This window comes from Poeciliopsis prolifica, unplaced genomic scaffold (genome assembly GCF_027474105.1).
Source record: "Poeciliopsis prolifica strain line A6 unplaced genomic scaffold, Auburn_PproV2 SCAFFOLD011, whole genome shotgun sequence".
Lineage (NCBI taxonomy): Eukaryota > Metazoa > Chordata > Actinopteri > Cyprinodontiformes > Poeciliidae > Poeciliopsis > Poeciliopsis prolifica.
In genome coordinates, this window is record NW_026562386.1 from 6,048,139 (window position 1) to 6,072,208 (window position 24,070).

A 24,070-nucleotide genomic window follows, 5' to 3' on the forward strand; every position below is an offset into this window, starting at 1 on the left:
AGCTGATGTTAGGATGACCTATTTCAAGCCTAGGTATAAATCTACTTTATAATTCATGACAAAATATATAAGCTGATGTTCACAGAAGTTCTTCATTCAAATGTGAATTAACCTGTTTTGGAAAATTCTCAGTCTCAGTGCACAAATCTGGTAAAAACATAGGTCTCAATACCATTCCTCCTTCTGTATTAAAAAATGCTTTTCAAAGCTTTTTTTTTTCTTTTTCACACTGTCTAGTATGTAGCCCAAAGTGGCTTAGATTACATTTTCATTTTTTTTCCAAGAGAAATTTTAGTTTTTTCTAGAAAATTTTGGGCTTTTCAAACATTTACTGAAATTAATCTCAGAATGTCTTGAGTTCTTTTCTAGCAACATTTAAAATCTTAATTGGAACTCAAAAAATAGTTTTTTCTAGAAACTTCCTGAGATGAAATGAAAAATTTCTGACTTTCTTAAAAACTTCTGAGATTAATCTGAAAATGAGATATTTCTGTTTTTCTGGCAATTTTTTTGACTTAGTTATCAAGAGTTAAACAATTCCTTCTTTTCTCTAGAAATCTTATGAGATTAATCTAAAAATGACTGAGGCTTTTTTCTTTCTTTTTTTTTTTTAGCAAAATTTCAAGTTTTGAAACAAAAATTCCCTCGATTTTTCCAGAAAATTTGAGTTTTTTGGGGGCGGAAATTTACATTTGTTTTCAGTACATAATGACCCTGACGCACCGTCGCACCCTTCACATCGTTGTGCTGCTTTCTGTTGGTGTGTTACGCGAAACACGACGTGGACGGTAGATGGCGCTAGAGCTCGCGGTCGGTGTAGCTCACACACTCAGCCCGGGATCCGGGGAGAGCGGCAGCAACGACCCCTGGCTGTCTGTGACTGCGGGTAGCGCTTGCTTTACACTCCGTACAACAACAACAACATCCTGGGCAAGGTGTCTGATGCTGAGCCCTACGCCCTTCAGCCTCTCTCTTCAGCCGTAAGTACGTCCCGAACGCGCTGCGTCGTAACGTTTATTCCGTCGCAGCAGTGGCGCGACAACCAGCGCGTGGAAGTGTAAAGAAAATGAGGGTTGGCTTCCTAAAGGTGGCCAGATGTGTCTCCTGTTCTGCTGGGCGCTAGCTAACGCTAGCCTGCTAGCAACATCCACTGACGTCAAGACAGACATTTCACTGTAGCGATTCGACATGAAATGGGTTAGAATGAAGTATTAATTTCTAGTTCCTCTCAGAGGTTTTTCCGCAGCACAAACCTCGTTTATTGTTTCTGCTTCGTGTTTTCGAAAGCGACGTTCGCGACTGACGGATCACAAGTACAAGATGTTAATTGAAAGCTCAGCTGTCAGTCACGCCTGGCTTCCCAAACTGCCTGCGGACAGCTATGCATTTATCATTTACTAAATGACAAATCTCATTCTGGAGACCTGACATCTTATTTTGCCTGCATTGCTGCGTTTCTGGATTTACGCTGAATGTAAAATGTGGACGTAAGGTTTGAGCAGTTATTCATTGCTGTGGTTTAGGAGAGCTGAACTGCAGCCAACAGCAGCGCTCCACCCAACTGATCGGGTTAGTTCATCTGCAGAGTTCAGGGCTTTTATAGCCACCCAGAAGATTTCACTGAGTGTAGGCAAAATGCCAGGGGCGCACCCACAGGGTTTTGGAAAGGGCGCCAGATGTTGTTGGGACACCAAAACCAACAGACTTAACAAAAGTTCTATTAGTCATGTTCCTAATATATTGTTACTGTAATGTATTGTGCAGCCCTTACCGAGTATCTCTGCTAAAAATCAGCTAAATTGAAATGTTAGCATATGGACTTTTTTAGCTGCTGCCAATGTGTCCATAATTTTTAACAACCCTTAGTCTTTAGCTTATGTATTGTTTTAAAATGGGAGTGAAGCTCTTGCAAATGACAAAACCTGTGACATGATTATGTTTTTAAAGTTTAGCTAACTTTCCTCATTTTGAAAATATTTCAATGTAACTCATCAGACTTTGTTTTTTTCTCTCCTAATTTCATGTTTTTCTGTTTCTCTTGGTGGCAAAGCCTCTCCACCAAGTTAATGTTATTTTAGTTTTAAGATCAGATTGGGATATTTATCCTCTTTTACCTTCGTGTTTGTCCAGTTGACTGAAAGCCACTGTCTGCCTGTGTCCTCTTGTGTCGTGTATTATTCATGGCCCCCTGTGGGGTGAGGACACTGATTATAAAGAAGAGCCGATGGATGTTTGGAGAGAGGGATGTCTCTGTGGGAGAGGATCGTTTGACGATCAGATCCTGCATAACAGAGAAACTCGTAAAACGGGTCAGAATAGCATCTGTGATTGTGATCTTGAGGTTGCTGGAGCGTGAAACTTAAATGTCAGAGATGTTTGTCTCGGTGTCTGTTGGCTCATTCGCAGACTGGAGCCATGTTAAGTTTGTCCGTTTCTTTTAAAAGGTGAGGAAAAGCAAACGGTCGTTTCATTCAGAGGGTGTCGCCTGTTGTTAAAGTATAATCTGCTTATGAAACATAGGTGGTCACAGCGTGTTATGTGCGCTCACCTCCTTGCAGAGGGAATAAGCTGCAGAAAACTGGGACAGCTTTGTTCCTCTGAGATCGGCTGTAATTAACCTGGATCTGCATGTTGGGTGAGATTTTGGATTGTTTTCACATTGAGCCTCCTCCTAAACTTGATTTTAATTTGTCTTTATCTTTTTTTATGTCATTAAGGGAATTTCCAATACTTTTGCCACCTAAAAGTTGATTTTTAAGAGATGACCTAACCAGTTCCAATCTGACGTCTGGGTTCAGACCAGTTGTTGAATGGCAGCTCTAGGAGTTGGTGAAAGCTTGAAGTGGTTAAACTGGTTGTGTCAGTCTTGACTGTTGCTGAGTCAACAGTAAACAGAAGCAAGGCAGTAAAAGTGAAGAGAAAAACTGCTATTGCGTAATACTGATTTGCGCTTTACGTTGATTTTCCGGTCTGTTTGCCTGCCTGCTTTTGTTCCAATTCAATTCAGTTCAATTAAAAATACTTTATTGATCACAAAAGGAAATTAAATGTTGTCATTCATATTAAGTCAAATTCTTTATTTATTGTTGTTGATGATGATGATAATGATGGCTGTTGGTAGCACAGATCTCCTGTAGCAGTCTGTGTTACAGTAAATATGAAGAAGCCTCTGACTGAAGACACTGTTTTTCTAAGATGGTCACCTGAAGTAGATGTCCATAATTTTCTTGATTTTGTGTAATCCAGGTTTATTTATTCCAGATTTTCAACTAAGGAACATTTCCCATAGTTTCCAGAATTGTGTTGTTGTCCAGAAAAGTCAGAATGTAAATAATTTTCAATTTCTGGATGAATTTGAAGATAAAGAAAATTTTTTAATGAAAGTATAGTTTAGCCTGATTCATTTTTCCATTATCTATATATAAAGTGTGATTTTAGATTTGATCCTTTTAAAATCATGTTCTTTATTGGTATTGGTAAGTTAATCATAATGTTCCCTAAAATGTGAATTAAATATTTTCTACACTGATGAATTGAATTGAATTAAACTTGAGAAAAATGTTTTATAATTTAATGTCCAGTAAATGTAAAAACTGAAAGAACATTTAGCAATCAGAGTTTGGCAAAAATATGGAGAACAGAAAAAAGGACCTTAAACTTGATTACACTGCAAAAAAAATCTTACCACACTTGAAATAAGACAAAACTAACTTACAGTTTTTCAGCTGGAAATGTGAATTTGTTTTAAGTAAATAATTCCTTAATATTGATGAAAAAGCACTAGTTTCACTGCCAGGTTATTTCACTTACTGCTAGCACTTTTAAAAAAATAAATATTAGGGAATTATTTACTTAAAATAAGCTCTTAGAAATTGGTGAAGTTACTTGTAAGTTAATTTGTCTTATTTAAAGTGAACTGAGATATTTGTACTGGAAATTAGACAAAAATACTTGGTAAGATTTTGTTTCCAAAAATCTTGCAGTGTGTGATTCATCTGAGCATGTAATTGTTTTCTTATGCTGCAGAGTATGTTTGTGTTTGACAGTAAAAACATCTTTACCAGTTAAAAGTTATAATCAGCTGGAAGAAAGCTGCAGTCATGCAGGTTTAAGACAAAAGAAAAGAGTTGGACTGTAACTTCATGTTGATCATTTTTTCTGGCTCTAAGGTTCATTTGACTGCTTGGGATTGATGCAACTCTTGTTTCACATGCTGTTTTCCCTCTTTCCAATCTAAATAGACTCAAAGCCTGTCGGCCATGTTTAAGCTTTGTCTGCAGTCAGGTTGTTTAGTTTTGTTTTTGTCGTCTCTGCAGGCCTGAAGAGAGGCTTCCCTGACTGCGCTGGTCCTCACTGCAGAAGCCAATGGATCATGGTGGTTACTTTTCACGTTTCCTTACAAGATATATGGTTGAATAAAAGCTCAGAACCATTGTGGAGTAGTAATTATATGTGATTTAGAGAGAAAATAGCAGCTGAGAACAGGGGAGGTTGTTTTGGCAGCATTTTAGCGATGGTGTGGTTGCTGTTGTCTCAAGTTGCAACGGATAGTCTTTAAATAATGTACAAAGGAAAATGAGTCCCTCTCTTTCTGTCAAATCAGACTTCTTTCTTCTTTAAAAGCATTTATATTATTTTCTGTACCCGGCTGATTCAATCTTTTTTATGCCCAGGTCTGTTTGAGATGGAGGGCAACACAATGTCACCGATTCACTTTGACGGCTTCAATCTCTGTGACAACTTGTCAAACTCGGAGGCCCTCACTGCCCAAACGCAAAACCTCAATGAGACGCTTGCAAAAACGCTTCCTGTTCCCCAAAACGATGAGGGAGGAACATGCAGCCTCGTCCAGAAACCCTCTCTGGACAACAATGAGGAGGAGGAGGAAGCAGGGATAGGGGGATACTCACTAGGAAGCAGAGACGTGAATGAGGAGGAAGATGTGGATGAAGTGATGAAGGAAGAAGAGGAAGAGGAGGAGGAATCTGAGGCGTCAAGTTCTTTGATATGCTGCCAATCTCCAGACAATCTCATGACTGATTCCTCTTATTCGGAGACAGGTGCTGCTCAGACATCCATGCTGATCGTTGTTTTGAATCTCTCCAGGTCTTTTTAGTTTTTTAAATAACAATGATCAACAGCCAAAAATTTTCTGGGGCTTTTCAATTTACATAAATCCAAGTTTGTAAGATTTAATTGATACACTCCAGGGTTTCCCACAGTGTATTTCAAGCCTGGCAGGCCACCAGGCTTTACTTTTTTCCCCACCAGGCTTAACATTGTTTATTTATTTATTTAATTTTTTAAAGTATTACCTTTGTTTATAGTTGGTGTTTAAGTATTAATCTACCAATAGCGCACATCTATCAAGTGATAATCTCAAAGTTCCTGTTAATTTTAAACACTTTTAAACTCAAAAACACTGCTGGATGACTGCCCTACTGCCACAAGCATCAGGCTTAGAAGGTTTTCTGGGGGAAATCCTGCACTCTGTTAGAAAACAAATTTAAAACATTAATGGAAACAAACTGACAATGTCACAAAAATGTAATCAATTTAGTCAAAAGATTGGATTTCTATAAATCAAATTAGAATAAAATCTGACCAGAATGAGAAAAAAAAAATGTTATTTTTGGATTCAGCAGTGCAAAATAGTCCTAATTCAGTTGGAAAAAAACACAGACAGCTTCCAAAAAATATTTTTTGTGACTTGGTGTAATCTTTACAAACAAGCTAATATTCACACAAGTAGAAAACATAAACCAGCATGTGGGTAATAAATTATAAAATGGGAAGCAGCAGGTTGAAAGCGTAAGAAAAATGTTTTGCAGAAATGACTTTGAAATCGAGTAAAGAAAAATAAAACCTGAAACATTACTTCAGCTTTGAACATGCAGGATTCTTTCTGCGTTCCCTCATGCTATCTGACACTCCCACATATCTGTGAGCTCTGCACATTTACACATTCTGGGACGCAGTGCCAATCACTCACCAGAGCAAAGCCATCATAACCCAGTGAGTTTTTGTGTTTTTACATTAAAGAACTCACCAGTATTAGCTTCACCAGGGCATCAGTCACATTTGGATAAAACTGGTTTAAGAATAAATTAGGGTGAGCTTCATTAACTTTTGACAAAATAGCTTAATAGTAATATTTTTCAATATTATATTGAATAATTTATTAAATATATTAAACTACTAACATAATAATTAACATCTAAATTATGCTGAATGCATTGCAGTTTTTATTTCAATATTTAAAGTACATTAAATCAAGAAATCTACTGATAAAATGTACTTGTACAATTAAAATATTAACATGTATTAACAATAGTTCAGAAGTTGTTTTATAATACTATTTTAAAGTATCTGTCACCATTCAGTACTTCATAAAATGTGCTTTTTTTGAAGGTGCAACTTGGACAGTTTTCTTGCAGCAAGCAGGTTGAGGGTTCAAATCTCAACCCATGTTCTTTCTGCATGTCATGTGGCGTGTTTCATAATCTATAATACATACAACACAGAGAAACCAACCGAGAATGCACAATATAAAGTTGTGTTAATCTACTTATTATTGTCTAAATTGAGAAGTTGACAGCTTATTCTGTTGAGGAAGGTGCAGAAGTTCTTTGGACTCTATTACATGTGGTTCAGTGCACAATATCAAGCCCTGCCTTCAATCACACATCCCAGATGATCTGCACTCAACAAGCGATAGATAAGAGGCAGAATATGTTAAGCAAAAACTAAAAGCAGGAGATGTTACATTGTTTACTCAAATTATGGTCTAAAAACAAAAGCAGTCAAATCTTGTTTTAAATAATATGTCAGGTTTACTTCTAGCTCAAGGATATAATTAAAGTTAATTGGTTGGGTTTAAACTTCAAAAATAGTACAGAAAATGTATGAAACCTGTAGTACTGACATCCTCCAGCAGAGGGCAGAAAACATGAACCACTTTAAAGATTCAATATTTGTTGCCTTTGTAATGTTTTTGTTGCATTTAGTTGTTGTATTCTCTCTACTTCCTGCTTCCATGTTACGCTCGAGTTTATTGTATCTGTGTGTTTTCTGTGGTGACGTCTAACTGTGTTTTGCTCTGCAGGCAGTCTGTTGGAAACTCCATTTCTCTTCAGCCCCGGGAACAGTCCAGAACCTGCATCCCCCGTCATCCCAGTCATCAGTCCAGAAACTTTACATCCCATTAATTCACTGGAACTGAGTCAAAGCAGAGAGGAAGTCATTTCCAGTTCCACCAGCTCTGGGTTGGTCTCAGCCGCAGTGGAGTCGGCCATCTGCAGTCAAGCGGCTACATTTACCACAAAGACAGTGGGTTTAACCTCAGACACTCAGCTTGATGGCTCTTCTGGGACCAGATGCAACACAGTCGCCTCTGATGCAACATTAAAACACTCCTGTCCAGAACAGCTTACCTCTTCCAAGGATCCGGTCTCCAACTGTGGGCCTGCTTTGACTGGAGTGACCAGCAGCTCAAATGCTGGATCGGTCACCAACAGGGAACCCTCTGCCTTCACTACAGGAAGTCATACCACAGCCATGTCCTTAAATCAGGAACAGTTTACCTCCAGTCCAGCCGCTGATTATTCTTCAGTCTTGACCTCGTCAACAGGGTCTGCTTTAAGCCCAACTCTCCTGGCGTCTCTGGAACAGATGGCAGAAAGAGATGATGATGCCCACCTTCCTCAGTACCTTCACCAGGTAATCCTTCATCTTTTGTCTACTCTATGTTAAATGGGACCTATTTTGCAAAATTCATATGTAGCAAGTTTTTAGTGCCTCCATTTGCACCTCAGATACATCTGAGAAACAGCCCAAACGCATAAAAAACACCCAGACATTTTTTTGGCAATATGTTGATGTTTTTTGGTGTCTGGAAAATGGGACGTTTTGAAAACCTCCAGATTGGTAAGTCACATTCGATGGGCACTGCGCCATTACCTAGGCCAGCCTCGTTGCCTAGCAGCTTAAGCTGAGCTCCAGCATGTTTGGTCAGCTGGTTTTACTGCTGCATGCCTGGTACAAATGCTCCTGGAAAAGACAAATGTTTTGTTGTGAACTTCCCATCCTGAAGTTCGCTGCATTCTTTTTGGTTGAGCAGGAGGCTTCACTTCTGCTTTTCAAAGATGTGTGGTTGTATAAATACACAACTGTTTGCAACTATTTTTTTTTGAGTGTAAACGTTGAGTTTTGGGGCGTGGCCAGCAGCTGCTTGTTTGTATTTAAAGTGACAGAGGCCCTAAAATAAAATCCTTCTAAAAGGACCTCAAAATAGGCAGAACTGAGCAGACTGAAATCTCACTATCTAAGAATAATTTTGTACGAAAAATGTAATGAGCATGTTTTGCAAAGCCTGTGGATCTCTAGTCACTTGTTTGAAGGAAGCATATTAGGTGGGCATTAGGCTGAACTGGGCATTTCCACCAAGCCTGATGGGCATTTCCCATTTAAAGGCGTCTTTCCAGTGTGTTATGCTGGCTCTCTGCCAGCCTCGTCTATTCAAAGCGATGCTTTCACACGAGCATTTAAAGGGCTGCTAATCTTCCAGTCGACCTCAGGATGGCACTTTGCACCCAGGGGCCAGGGTGTTTCTGCTGGCATGTTCAGGAGCCAGATGCACACTTCATTAAAACTCGGTGCTCACCCTCAGGTCCTCTGTGTTAGTTTCACTCTCGCTCGCGGAGCTGCATGACTGAACTCGTAGGTTCTGAGGCAGGTTAATGATTGTCAGTTTGACAGCGAACACCTGACCTGCCCTGGCTTCCAGATTAAATAAGAGCACAATGGAGGAAGACACCTGACAAGAAGGCAGCACAACCTTTGGGTTGAGCTTGTTGTCACATCCTGGCTGTGACATCATTTGATCACTGAGAATTCAAAAAAAGTTTAATTAATGCTTTTTGTTTCTGAAGGATGTAAAATTCCACTCTGATTGACATTCGTACTATTTGTGCATGCTGTTATTTCATTTTAATTCTGCAACTAATCAGTTGATACACAATATTTGGATTATTCTGAACCAACTTAAACAGTTATCAAGTCAAGTTTTAGATCTGCATCATGATATAACAACAAACACACAATAATTGAAACTTTAAAATAAACTGGCTGTAAAGATTCTCGCTTTTAACTGGAATTGCATGTGTGCATCATCCCATAAACTATAAAAAGTTTTGATTTTACTGCTGTCATAAAACTCAAACTGTGGGATTTAGAAGCAGAAGTTCATTATTGTGGCATGAACTAAATTTAAATGCTTTAAAAAACTTATCAGGCAGAACAGAAAGCAGCCTGAAGCAGTTTCTAATCCCAGTAGGCTACCTAGAAAGCCAAGCAGTCGTCACCACCCTCACTTCATTTGACATGCGAGAGCCTTATGCTTCCTCCTCCTCCTCCTCGCTCTCACACACGCTGCTCTTGTTCTGAGATCAGCTGGGTGACATGAACGCCACGCTCGCTGAAAAGAGGTACAGGGTATTACACAGTCTCTCGTTTTCCTCTGTAATTATTCATCCGTCTTACTTACAATTCAGTCTCTGGAAAACAAAATAACGCTGTTCCTGCTACATTACGATTTTTATTTCTTAGAAGTTAGAAGTTGGCTCAGTTTTCTGCTGGGCTCTTATCATAACTGCCTTTTGTTTCTCTGTCTTTACTTCTTGACGTATCTTCTTGTTCCATATTGATGACCTTTTGTCAAAACGTGTTCTGGTCTCTGTGACGGCTGATCAGATAAAAGCATTTTTAAACTCTGTCCTCTCTTTCCCTTCAGATTGCAGAGACCTTCGTCCTTCAGAAAGACTGTATCCTCATTATGTGTACATGATTTTGTTTTAGTGTATTCATTTAAGTATTTTAGTATTATTATAGCAGAATAATAATTTTGTTGCCATTTATTGGAAGTTATGGGTAAATATGTCACAAAAAGCGATAAATCAATTAATTGCATGATAAATTGGGCAACAGTCTATAAAGACATGCTTTCTTTTAACATTGTTGAATAGCCACCATTTTTGAGAAATGCTGCACACCTGCCACTTTTACCTGTTTTCCCTGTGTAAGCTCAATGACTATTAAGACACAGTTTTAGTTACTGTGATTTAATGATCAGTTTTAATTATTTTTCATTTGGTTTCTTTGTTTATTTTGGATATGTAAAAGTTTTCCAGTTCTATTGCTAAATATTCTTTAGAAATTATTTTTATTTATCTTTGACTGGCCATATTTGCATTAAAAAGCTATTTTTATTATACGAGTTGAAAGTGGTTTCAAAATGACAATATGATCATTTATCTCAGTAATTTATCGTTCGTCTCTATAAAGCCTAATTGTACCATATGCACGATGCTCGAAGGCGAACAAAGAATAACATTTAATGACAGGAAAGAATGATGAAGAGAGAAGTGTAATCAAAGCGTTTACAGTAATCAGAGTGAAAGCCAGTGGGTGTGAACACATGAATGCATGAGAGAAAAGCTTCTGCAAGCGTAGCTACAATGAATCTGTAGAGCGTAAGATAGTGAGGAAAAGCATCGAGCTGTGTCAAAGAAGGCTTGTGTTTTGGCTGCTCATATCCATAAACATGAGACTTCAGGCCTCCGTCCTCTCATGGATCTGTTCTCCCGCCTTTGTGTTTCTTCTTCCTCTCCCCCGGTCATCCCGCCGTACGACTTAAAACTACTCTGCAGCTTTCCATTTAGTTATATGTTGGAAACAGCTAGCTTAGAAACTGGTGCATTGATCAAATAACCGACTTCATCTGATTTCACACACGAGTTTTACCGATAAGTCATAAACTGTGTTAACATTGTTTACACAGAAAAACCCTTAAAAGATGCTAACCAGTTTTCTCCACACATGCTAGGCTACATGATGGTGGGGCGTTGTTTCCATTGTAACCAATGGTTAGACACGTACCTTTTCCATAATGCTATATTTCATATCTCTCTAATCATACTTACTTATAAGGTTTATGAACGTTAATCTTCTTGCCTTGTAAAAAGTGTTTTCTGCAAATCCGTGGTTGTTAAATCGAGGGCCGACAGTCACTGTGATTGACAGCTGCTGTCCGGCGCCGTCATATTTCCTCATTGTAATGAAATGACAAGTTTGATTTCTATCCTTGTCTCCGTGCAGCCGACCTCGCAGCATCCTATGACCATTTCTAATGTGAAATCAACTAAATCAAAGCGATATTATGCCTGTTTTTCGACAGGCTTTACAGGAGTGCATAGGTTGTTTTGACGTCCATCATGGCGGAGCGGGTGGAGTTCAGGAGATCGTGACGGCACGCGCGCAGGATCAATATTCCCTGTATAATTTGTTAACGTCGGGCAGCTCTAGTTTCTCCTGAATTCGGCACCCCTTAAGGTTATCTTGTTCGTGTTGTTGGTGTTCAGGAGTTTAGCAAAATGCATGTACCATCTACATGGAAAAAAATTAAACAATTAGAAAAGAGATCAAAGATTTATGTCAGGTTTTTTATCATGGAAGGATGTAGCAGGTCATTCTGTTTTGGTTCATGTGTGTTTAATTCTTGACTTTAGCTTCTCAGACCAGCGAGCGTTGTTGTTTATCCAGCTAGAGCAGCTTTACCACCAGAGAGTGTTGGAAAACCTGAACGCACTTCAACAGCAGTGGGGTAACACACAGCACTCTTCTCTCATGCGTATAACCCAGCATCATTTTCAAAGTACATTATTAACATCTTCAGTGTTGACTTACTACAAATCTCTTACCATGTGTTCAAATCTGGAATGTCACGCGTTCATTTGAACTCTTTCCATCGCAGTGAGTCACTGTGGAGGAGCGTCCCCTGAGCTGGCAGCCACACACCTGGACTCTCTGAAACACATCTGCCAGACACACTCCAGGTAAGCCTGCATGTCTTTATGGATTCATCAGATGAAATGTTGAGGCAGGCTCTCCAAAGTGCAAGAAATTTGGCCTGCCAGCAAAAGCAGTTGATACAGATCAATTTTTTTAGTGATTCACATAAAAAAAATAAATGTCCTTAAAGTTTGGGTAAACATGAAGTTTTTCTCTTCTTTTTATAAGACATGTACTTTTTGTCTTTGAACTTATTTGTTTATAGAGTATAACCATTAACATAAAGCAGCTTTACTTTAACTTTACTGGGTAAAGTCCATATTTTTAAGAAAATATAGACCTTATTCTGAGCTTTTAATAAGAATTAGCAAAAAAATTCTAGTCTAAGAAAAGGAAATCATATGCATTTCTTTTTCTAAGACTCTTTTATGTTTCATTTCTACAGTTGTTTACAGATTATTCTGTATAAAAATATCAGTACATTGTTTCTATAAAATATTGTTGGCTGCAAATCACATACAAATAAAAACAAAAAAAATACTTTTTCTTTTCTTAGTTTTTTTTTACTGCAAACACTTTCAGTTTTATAATTTTGGACACCTCAGATTAATATATTCTCTGATAACACTGTAAAGTTTGCAGAATGAGCAGAAGATGTATTGAAGAGTTTTGTGAAATGGGAAATTATATTATCATGCCACGTGTAATTTATTTTTGACCTTTGAAATATCAAAATTTTTATTTAACTTTATATTTTGGTCTGATGATGTAATTTTTAAATGATAGGTAATTTGATCAGTTACTCAGTACTTTTTACCAAATACTTTTTTACTCATATTTGAGTAATTTCCTGGATGTCTACTTTTTACTTTCACTTGAGTAAAAATATATAAAAATAGTTCTAGTCTTATCTAAGTAAATTTTTTGGGTATCACAGCTGTGTGCTGTATAAACTCTGTGATGTGAGTCTATTTGAGTGACATAAACACAAAAATGTGATGAGTAATGAAGTGATTGGTAAACCATATGTCCCTTGGCCTCTGCTGCTGCTGCACTTTCAGACACTTGAGCCACTGCACTGCTAAGGTTACACACACACGCACACACACACACACACACACACACACACACACACACACACACACACACACACACGCACAGACTGAGTCGTGTTTCCTTGCCTTCAGAGGACATTTCTTTAACTTCTGCTCTTTTTCTAGACACTATGATCCAAACTCTCCCTCCAGTATATTGTTACATGAGGTTCAAACTGTTTTCAGTAGTTTAAATAAACTTTTTTTACTCCATGATGTGACTGTGAGCCCCAGACCTCCCATCATATTTTAGAAACACACACACACAGCCAGCACACACTCACACGCACACAGGTTTTATTAGCCAGGGAAATGTGTTCAGGCTAATATTAGATTGGGAGTGCAGAGACGGGTCTCTGCGTCTTCTTTCACTAAAACCAAGTCGGACGTTCTGTCCGCTCATCCCTCTGATTCTCTCTCTCCTGTTTACAGGCCCAGGACACGAGATGCTGAGGTGAGACATTTTCAGTTTGCATCGTTTCTGTCTCTTGATCTGTTTCACAAAGTTACACTTCTCTGTTGACCACCTCACAAATTACTAATATTTATGAATTTTTTATCTACTTTTCTTTGTTTTGTCGGAAACTCTAAAGTCAAATGTATTTAGATGTTTTAATATAACTTAACAAATATGTGAATATGTGTTCAGGTTGCTCTTTTGAACAATTTGAGCCTTCAGTTTGGCGGAGGGGTTTCCCGCCCTTCATGTATCTCAGGTAAGTGCGGACATTTTAAGAATCGTGTCATTTGTATATTTAATTCTTTGTAGTTTTTTTTTTTTTTTTTTTTATTAGCATAAGATGTTCATACATCTTGGAGTTTGTCACATTTTGTGAGAAGTGAAAACTATAAATGTATTTCATGTGAAATACATGGTGCATCATCATGAATCATAAAATAAATCACATTGATACAATCACAATGTCAACCATTTGTGCAGAGAATAATTCACTATTCACACTAATAGTAGTTACTGCACTGGGAATAAATCACTTCTAATAGATTTATTTCGCTGCCAGAGTGAAGCTGCAACAGCTTCCTGAGGTCAGAGGCTCAAACTGATGGAAAAGAGGACGGAGGATATTTGTTCAAATGTTCCTTTCTGTCGTTCAAATTCTTTTAGCAAACAGTTTAGACGGAGATATTTGTGGTAGCCCTCTACTTTACCTGCCACACTGTAAAACGTTTGAGCCACGTTTGGTTGTGTTTACCATCTTCTGCTCTTTACGTCAAATAAATTTAGCGAGTTTTATGTTTGTGCATATTGTAAAATAATTGTTTGGTTTAAATTGCAGCATTAATTTCAAACTCACAGTTCAATATTAATGATCTTAAAAAAACATGTTTAGACAACTTGTCTGTTGTCGTTAAATCAACTTCAATTTCTGAGTCATAACCAAAATGTTTTCAGCAGGTGGGCTTTCATTTTCAAGTTAAACCACCAAATCAAATGTTTTACAGTGCGCAACATTTAACTGTGTATCAGCTGAGCTCATTATAGGAGCAGCTTCTCAGTTAAGATGGTTAAAACGTTGTGAAAGGTTCAACAAAAGAGCCATGTTGTGACGACTTCCTGAAGGCAGAGTTTCAGAAAGAGCAGAAGTTCTTGAAGAGGCAGTGACCAAATTTCAAATATGAAGTCAAATTTCTTTTTGTTTTATTTGATATTAAGAGCAATTTTGCAACAACTGAATGTAACGTAGCTACTTAATTCTGCTATAATATGCCTGTAAAATACATAATACTGCCTCTTTAAAACTTTGTTTTTCAGTCTACAGGTGAGGTGATCATACCAGGCTAGTGGCCTATTCCAAGACCACTAGGTTTCCGTAACAAATAGGAGACTTGCTCTGTTCTGTTTAAATATTTTTTTACTGTATTGAAGAGTTTTTTATTTCTTCTTTTTTTCCACTTTACTAAGAAAAAAAAAGAATACCAGATATTTAAACAGGATTAATATTTAGATTGTTTCACTCTTTGTGAACAGATGAAATGCATTTTCTTCATGTTGTTTGGGGAAAAAAAACAGATTTTCAGTGTACAGACATTAAATATAAATAAATAAAGTTTAGAGGAGAACACTATGTTTACAGATAGTTACACAGAATTTTCTTGTTGGAATATGAACATATGCTTTTAAATGATCTTAAGTACAATATTATTTGCTTGCAGTTTGCATGTCAGCATTTATACATGGATAACTTCCTTTCCTGTTTCTTCCTGCAGCCCATCAGGCTAAAGGAGGGATGGAGCAGAGAGACGAGGATTCATCCTGTCCTCTTGCGCTTTCTGACAATTTGATTAAAAGGCTCAGTCCACCTGAAACAAAGCGGAAACCCCCGAATGGAAACTCACAGAGGACGTCTTATGGTTCCGATCAGACTCGAAGGCAAGCTGAAGACAGAGAGGTAGAGGGAGGGGTAGAGCGCGCCGCTTCAGCTCGGGGAAACGGGCCGCACCCCTCCGCGGCTGGGGGAATGGATCGCTCCAGCTCCGCAGAGCAGCAGGAGGAGGATTTAGGTCTGGTTCGGGAAGCAGAGGCGAAGGAGGAGGAAGAGGAGGAGGATGGCAGTGAGGTGGAGGAGGCAGCAGAGGCTCTGGAGATGGAAGACGAGGGGACGGAGGACGACGGCGAGAACAAGCAGAGCGAGCCGGACGCTCATTTGAGTCAGGAACCTCCCAAAGTGGAGACTCTGGTCAGTGGGGCAGAGCTGCAGCTGCACAGCGAGAAGCTACACCTTCACCAGTACACTCAGGTATATCATTTACTCTTCCATGTGTGGTCACGAAACAAACTAAAGTTAATGGACTTTTCAGTTTATTATGCGGTTAGGATGTGCATCCCTGCTGTGTAGATCGTGTCTGTATTTTATGCACACCCTAAATGATTTATGCTGCTGCTAGCAACCATTTCTCCTAAAACAAGATGAATCACTGAGGCATTTTTATTGACGTTGCTACAGACTAATCACTGTTTTAGAAACCTTTCAGTAAAACACTGTAATAATGTCAGTAATAAAATATTTTCACTGTTAAAACTACTCAGTTAAAGTAAACAATAGGCCTCAGCCTTTTTTTATTTTCAAATTTTTTTATTTAGACAAATTGTCATCGCATTCATTAATCACAGTAGGGCTGTTGTAAACGATTATTTTAGTATTATATTGATTATTCTCACAATTAAATGAGAAATCAAATAAAAATTGATCAAATAAAATCAATTTACTCGACCATAACTAATATTACTATCGGATATCAACATCTTCCTTCATTTTTTACATTTCAACATCCCTAACAATGTCTTTTCTGTAGTTTAGAAAACTAACCAGTATCAATAACAGCTCACTTTTCAAATTAACCTGGACAAAAATTATACAAAATTTGAAATTATATTCAATTTAATCACAAAGACATTTGTAAAATGTTATGCTGCTAACACCTAGATTTCATCAACAACCCATAAGCTGGAGAGAGAGCGCTGCGCAACACAAATAATCACCCAGCGATTCATTAATAATAAAACGTAATGTAACAAAGAGGCAGATAATTTGCCTCGAGGAATCGTTTCATCCCTAAATCACAGCTTTAGTTGGGGTTTTTTTCAACTTGGAGGAAAAAAGAAATGTTTTCCATAACAAAAATCTGATAGACAATAGTAGGTGGTTTTAATCTTTTCCTTAATGGCTGCCAATCATATAGACAGCATGTTTTTATCTTTATTTCATGTGTCAAACAGTAAATACAAAGTTTCACATTTGAATGTTTACATTAAATATATGTTCAATATGTTTGTGAAACTCTTCGCAATCTAATGTTATTACCTCAATTACCTTTATTTAAGTTAGCAAACATCTGCAGCTAAAAAACACAGATATCATCAACAATGTGACCAGCTCAGCTCTTTCTGATAAACCTAACATCAGAATGTAGAGCTGATCTGTTGGTTGGTTTCTGAATTAATCAATTAATAATTAGATTAACAAAACGCGCCTATTAGGAGATTTTCTTTGTTTTTACTACAAAGTCAAACTAGATAGAACAAATTTACGTGTTTTTTTTTTTTATCTTAAATGCAAAATGTATGTTTTTTTGTACAATTATGGCTTAATTATTACTGCTCTTATTACGTTGCTCATTTAACAATTTACTTTTTTGAGTCTGAATACTCAAGTACTAGCTGACAATTATTTCAATAATCGATTCATTTGATTAATCGTTTCAGCCCTAATAATCAGGTAGAGTTAAAAAATATCTGAATAAAATGGTGCAACGTAGAAAAGCTGTAAGTTTCCGTGATGAATGCAGGAGAACTCTGAGAGCTGCCTGAGCGAGGAGGTGCTCCCTCCCCAGGAGGCCGAGTTGGAGCAGCAAGAACAATATCAAGAAGAGAGGGAGGAAGAGGAGGACTACGACTTCATCAGGAGAGCTTCTTCCTTAGACGAAATGGCGAAGCTCATCACGGTGGAGGAGGTGACTGTTTTTCTGTCATGTTTTTTTTTTATTTTATTTTGTATGATTCTCTCAAAACATAGCAGAAGATTGAGAATTATGCTTTAAAGATTCTTCCTGGGTCTGTCCCTCCTCCTGTGAAAGACACGCCTTCTTTAGAGGGGAACCTGTCGCACAAAATTCACGTTCTGCACGTTTTTGTCGCTCCATTTGGACCTTCTGAAAACAGCCCCAGGGCTGAAGAAAAAACCCATCCAGCTGGTTTTGGAAAAAAGCTGGTGTTTCTTTTTTGGTGTCTGGAAAATTAGATGTTTCAAAACCTTCTGAATGAAACATCACAAATCAGCAGACGCTAGTGAAGTCCAGCGTGTTGCCTAGCAGCCCAAGCATAGCTCCATCTTGTTTGGTCAGCTGGTTTTACCGCTGCACGCGCTGTGCAATGACCGCTAGAAAAATGTGTTTTGTGGTTCAGAAACCACTTACTGCATTCTTGTTGGTTGTGCAGATGGCTCCACTTCTGGTTTTCAAAGATGTTCGGCTGTAGAATCTAGTAGCTCATTACTTTGATTTTTGCGCAAAAAATATAATAAACATGGTTTCATTGCCCATAGACCTAAACTAACCTTTTCAAGGAAACATAATAATCACATTTAGATTATTCCAGATTTTCTGACTCTAATCTAATATGTGTTTTAGATGTAAAGCAGTTAGATTAACGTTTTCAGACAGCTTTTTAATTTGAAGAGACCACTCTTAGAGGGCAGGACTAAACTGTGTCTTTTTAAAACATTTTATTTTGTCTTTTTTTACTGTTTTAGTTCAAGATTTGATATCTCAGGTTCTCACCGCTCTAAACGGTTTGAAAATGGTTTTAAATTGCTGACTGATGTCATTATCACATAATATGAACCACAGTGGGACTGACTGAGATGCTCTGGTGTGATCAGGTCAAAGTTCATATGTTGTCAAAGTCCACTTTCTTGTGAACCATAAGTTGTTTCACAGGGAAGTTGGTCCGGTTCATAAAGAGGTCCATATTCCAGAACCTGGCTGTGTGATGCAGAGTTTTTTTAATTATCAAGTTTTGAGCAGTTGGGATCCTTTCTGTTCTTTTGTTGTCTTATCTTTTTGTCCGTTGCGGTGCGTCTCAGATGTCCCCGGCCGCTGGACTTGTCTCCATCTTGAAGAAGCAAAGTGTGTATGTGGACAGCCTGACTACGTCTGCCGAACCAGAACCCACACCGGAGAAACCCACCGCCAAGAGACGCGTCCGCTTCAAAGTTCCCGATGATACCTACGACCACGGTACGTTACTCGACTTATTTCCTTAAAATCACTGATGAAGGAAAACAACATTGTGAAAGTATCATTAAGTGGAAGCAGATGTTACTTTGGTATTCTGCAAAATCAACAAATGCCTGCTTTTTTGTGATGATGTAAAACTGCTTTTAGGCAAAAATGTTTAATAATGTTGGGTTTAAGTGACTAACTCCCACCTGCAGGTGGCAGTACTTCTTCCGTTTGCATCACTGCTGCCTCTTCCTTACTTGAAGTCAAGTTAAAGTCCGTGATTGATGTAGAGAGTATGAAAAAGTCACTTTTAACAATGCACATAAGTCCAGATATTTTTAAATCTGCTATTTTCATTTCCAAAAATCATAAAAACAATCACAAAATTCTGGAACTGATCAATGTATAAAGATGTTCCATATTATTTAATTTTACAAATAAGTTATTGAATTCAGGGGCAGCTATTTATCAATATTTTAACAGTTTAATGGGTTTTATTAGACCTGTTTTCCCAGAAGTTATTGCGGTAAACAATAATGTTGTTATTTTGAGACAATTTTCAGGTAAAACGTTCTTAAAGATCAATAAACTACAGAGTCTGATTAACATTATTCACTGGAGCAAGAAGACATTTTAAATATCCAAAATAACGAAACTAAAACCTTCATACCTTTGAGACCAAAACACCAGAGTTTCATCATCTGCTTTTGGTAGAAAGAGAGAAAACAGAAAAATTAATGAATTTGTTTTCATTTATCATGCAAGTAATTGATTTATTGCTTAAGTTTTATCAATTATTGCTGACATACGATAGTTTGACCCCTCAGCTGCAGAGTGATGCAGCCTCTCTCTGCGTGTGATTTCACTTTACTGTTTGTTTCCTGTGTAGAAGTTGGCGGTGGAGACTCCTGTCTGCTGCTCTTCCTCCTCTGTCTGGTTACCGTCGTCATCAGTGTTGGCGGCACCGCCCTCTACTGCGCTCTGGGGGACGCCCAGTCCTCCGTCTGCCAGGACTTCTCCAGAAACGCAGACTTTTACTTCGGCCAGATCCGTCGGGGGATAACCCGGCTGCAGCACTGGTATTCCTCGGGGTTGTAGCAGAAATCCTCTGGTGGGTGTTGAGCTAACGTTCCTCGTGAAGAGTTTACTGCCATTTATTGAGTGGCTAGTCGTCTCCTTCGGATGCATTTGGCGTTTTCAGATGTGCAATGTCGATGCTCTGCGAACACAATTCCAGTGCACCTTTAAAAAGTATATTTCAGATGCCCGTTCACGGAGATTTCTGAAGAAAAACTAAAACACTTAACTTGTGATGTCTTAATTTTTGTATGACAGAAAATCTGTCAGCTTTCTTACTTTGTTGGTCAAAATTAAACAAAGTCTTATGTGCACAAATGTTGCTGAGAGAAGTTTAATACCTCAGCTTCAAACAAATTTACAACCAGATGCATAAAATAATGTCTGATTTAATCTCATTAGATGTTTTGTAATTGGTGCAACAAAAGGTGTTGCTTTTACTGTTGTTTTTAAAAGAGAAAATGTATCTTGAGAGATAAAACTTTGCATCTGTCTGCTACTTTGAATGAAATCAGTTTGTCCTAAGTGTATCTTAAAAATACAAACGAATGTTTGGAGCTGAATTATGAACTTTGCTTTAGACATTTTTAAAAATCATAGTGAAATGTTATTATTAATTACCATCTGTGAATTGCTAATGGCGTACAATCATGTTATATTTGTCCTACGTTGGTGAAAAGAAAAATTAAAAATGGTGTAAAATAACTCATTTTAGCTTTTTCGTTGCATTTGCAATGAGCAGCTCCCTGTTGTTTGATGCGACTCAGCGCCATGTTTTAACTCTCTGTGGGTTTCACTGAGCAGGATCTGGTTTTCTGTAGCATATTTAAAACGTAGAGAAAACGGTGCACGTCTGCACGTGCTGTCGAATGATTGTTTATCATGTTGCACACGAGAACGGTACTTTTTAAGAAAATATTTTTGAAGATTTTGCAATATTTCTACAGGCATTTCTTTCTGTTAGGAGTCGACATCGTCAGATAGCCGTTTGTTTGCACAGACCACTTCAACAGAAAATTCATGAACTACTTAAGTGTTTGTGTCAAAATATGAAATGTTTTATCGATGAGAAACAAAAAAATATATATTAACGTTATTTACGTGGTGTAGATAATCGATGCAGGACCACATGAAGCTCTATCTGCCTGTGTGTTTGTTCTTTCAGGGAATTCTGGGAATTAATCCGCTAAAACATCCGGTTTGTTCTGGTAGATTTTCCCAAAAATAATTTTAGGAAATCAGAATGACTTTCCACCACTTGGTCTTCCATATATAACACAGATTTTGTTCTTTATTTATTATCTTTGTAAACCTTAGTTTTGTCTCGTTGAGGTGATTAAGTAGCCTAATAACCTCTTTCGATTCAAGTCTAAGGCGTAAATTTGTTTTTGCAATGAATTGCATTGGTTTTTTTGTTTTTGTGGAGAATGAATTAATAAAACATACCAGTGAAAATCCTCAAAAGTGGACAAACGTCTGTAAAAGAGGGAATATGAACGTTTCTCTAATCTTAAAGGGCTCATATCGTCTATTATTTAACTTTGGTTTTCAGGGTCATTTCCATAATTGAAATGTCCAAAATATGGAAGAGAAAAAACAAGAAGCTGCACATAACAAACCTTGTTAAAGTTTGCTTTCTTTGCTGTTACCAGACATGGACAGAGTACCAAACATTTTACTTAAAGTTTATTTATATTGCACATATACAACAACGTCAGCTGAACAAATACTTTACAACAAACACATCACAAGTATATAAATGATTACATTGAAAATAACATTTCAGTTTAGTAAAAATAATACAATTATAAAATTGACAAAAATACCAAAAGCCAACACAATACATAACTTTAGCCCCAGTGATTTTAACTTTTCTCTTTAATTGGTGCTGAAGGCCAAGAAAATGGAGTAGCACGACTTTGACATATTTCTAACCAGGCAAAAGTAGAATCTGGTTCAAAATAAAATAAACAATTAGAGCAAAATCTAGACTTATTTCATGTGACTGAGGTCAAACTGCTGTGTTCGCAGCCAAACAGACTTTAACAATAAACTGGAAGAAGAGCTAAAAGGAAATAAACAATTTTTAAAAAATCTTAAGAAAGAAGTGGCAACAATGTATCCACAAGTTATTATAAACTAACCACTACTATAATAATTATTATTATTTTAAAAACAAAGTCAATGCCACATCCAAAAGTAACAAGAAAAACTAAAATTAAGTCCAATTTATGTTCAGTAGTCCAAATAAATGTTTTTTTCTTCTGTCCATTCAACAGCAGAAATTTAAAGATGCTATTCTTTGGCCAAACCGAAGGGTGGCGCTGTTCGCCACAATAAGGATGTATTTTATTTTAATGACATACATCCTTATTAAAGGATAGAAAATAGAGTAGCACGACTTTTAACCAGGCAAAAGTAAAAGTTACATTCAAGAGTATAAAAGTATTTGGTAAGAAATCTGCTCAAGAACTGAGTAGCTGATCAAAGCACCAATAATTTAACATTTAAAATTCACATCATTAGATGATCAAAGTATTACTACAAAAAAAAAGGTGTTTTATGGACCGAAATGAAATGAATTTGCATAAGTTACAAAATGAGGCAAAAGAAACGTTTTACCAAATTAATTTCTTTCGTTATAAAACTGATTAAACTTTAATAAAAACGACAAATCTCTGTCTGGTTTTGGTTAAAACAAACTTGGTCTTTATTCAGTGAAGTTTATTCAGAAACTTTACTCAAGTAAGAGTAGAGATACTTCATTCTGAAATCACTCAAGTCAAAGTAAAAAGTACAGCAGAGTAAAACTACTCTTTAAAGTATTTTATTCCCCTAAAAGTTACTGATGTAAATGTAACTAGTTCTACCAAACTCATCATCCATATTTGGTAAAGCCTTCCTGTTTTAGGCTCTTGTTGTTTCAGAAAAACAGTTTTAAATTTATTTGCCTGCTTTGAAAAGCCAAATTGAATTAATATTTTTAAATATGTTTTCAGTCTCTGAACTGTGATGATATTTTCCCTCTAAGGATAAAAGAGTATTATGTTTGTTTCCGTGAATCTGATCATCTGTTTGAGGATTTTCCTGGATTTAACGAGTTGTTGATGCATTGATGTTTTCATTTGCACATGTCAGCTGCTGGTTCAGATGACAATCACAAAAAACACGACTTTTATTTAACCTTTCAAATGATTTGTAATTATTTATGATACAAGGGAAATAGTTTTAAAAAGTTTTAAAAAGGCAGATCCATCCTGTGGTTTGTGTTTGATCTCTTCAGATGTCTGGTGTAGTTTCTTTTATATATATTTTTTTTTTTGGCTGATCTGTTTCTTCTGTCCTATTAGATATATTTGATTTAAACCCTGTGAGTTTCTATCAATGCTGTCTTTATCATCTGCATGGAAATTGTAAAATTATTCAAGTGTTTTTGCTTCATCCGAAAGTATTGTACCTGTTTTTATTTCTTTTTTTAAGTGTATCATTGCTCTGACGAACAATTTTCAAGCATCATTTTATGAACTGACTTTTTTCCTGAGTCATAAATTTGGTTTTATAAAACAAGTTTTCTTTATCATGTCTCATTAAAATCTGTTTTCTTTGGGAACTTGTGTTGATTTTTTTTTTCTAAAAAAGTTTATTGTGCAGCAATTAAGTTTTTAGCAACTTAGATCCCGTCTAGAAATAATATGCTGTTCACAAAACAGAACAGGAGTTGCAGTGAACTCAGACACAATGAATGAATTAATATTTATCAAATTTCCCAAAGGAATTTAAGTTGTATCCTCCTGATTCTTCCGTCAGTGTCTCATGGCATTATGTGAAAAAATAATTTTTACAAAAGAGAGAGAAAAAATATGTATTTCCTCATTATGAGATTATAATTATGAGATTGCTAAATCATAATTAGAGAAACTTTTATTTTTTTTCATCAGAGTGGCAGAAATAGACTTTATTATTAAAGCAACAGTGAACAAAATTATGCACCTAAATGCACCATTTGGTGTTTAATAAATGGAAAACATAACTCAATTTTATTTGGTTAAATTATTAAAATAACATTTGTATTTTGAATGTATTTTTTCAATGCTATTGAACAAAATGTTTAAAAATAAATATGCATTTATATTTATAAAATACAAATTATATCTAAATATTTATATAAATGTTTTATATTTTTAGTATAATTTATATATTAGAAACATGAATTATATTTACATAATTACAAATATGTAAATATACATATATATTTTAAAAATTATGTAATTTATTACATATAAGTTATACTGTATATAATTGATATGTATTAG

At 36.7% G+C, this 24,070-nt stretch overlaps 1 protein-coding gene across 4 annotated transcripts; it reads left to right on the plus strand.

The window, feature by feature from the left end:
• Positions 1-845: 845 nt before the first annotated feature.
• Positions 846-23,367, plus strand: cnsta (consortin, connexin sorting protein a). 4 transcript variants are annotated; one of them, XM_055036648.1, is made up of 13 exons: positions 846-984; positions 4,317-4,375; positions 4,674-5,060; positions 7,106-7,719; positions 9,791-9,821; positions 11,573-11,659; positions 11,810-11,891; positions 13,374-13,395; positions 13,591-13,657; positions 15,168-15,697; positions 17,247-17,411; positions 18,542-18,695; positions 19,570-23,367. In XM_055036648.1, the coding sequence occupies exons 2-13, from the start codon at positions 4,366-4,368 to the stop codon at positions 19,776-19,778; spliced, it is 2,358 nt and encodes a 785-aa protein (XP_054892623.1). In that variant the 5' UTR covers positions 846-984; positions 4,317-4,365; the 3' UTR covers positions 19,779-23,367. The 4 variants fall into 4 exon arrangements, with proteins under 4 accessions (XP_054892623.1, XP_054892622.1, XP_054892625.1 ...); XM_055036647.1 differs by having other exon boundaries at positions 846-980; XM_055036650.1 differs by lacking the exon at positions 4,317-4,375.
• The last annotated feature ends 703 nt before the right edge of the window (positions 23,368-24,070 follow it).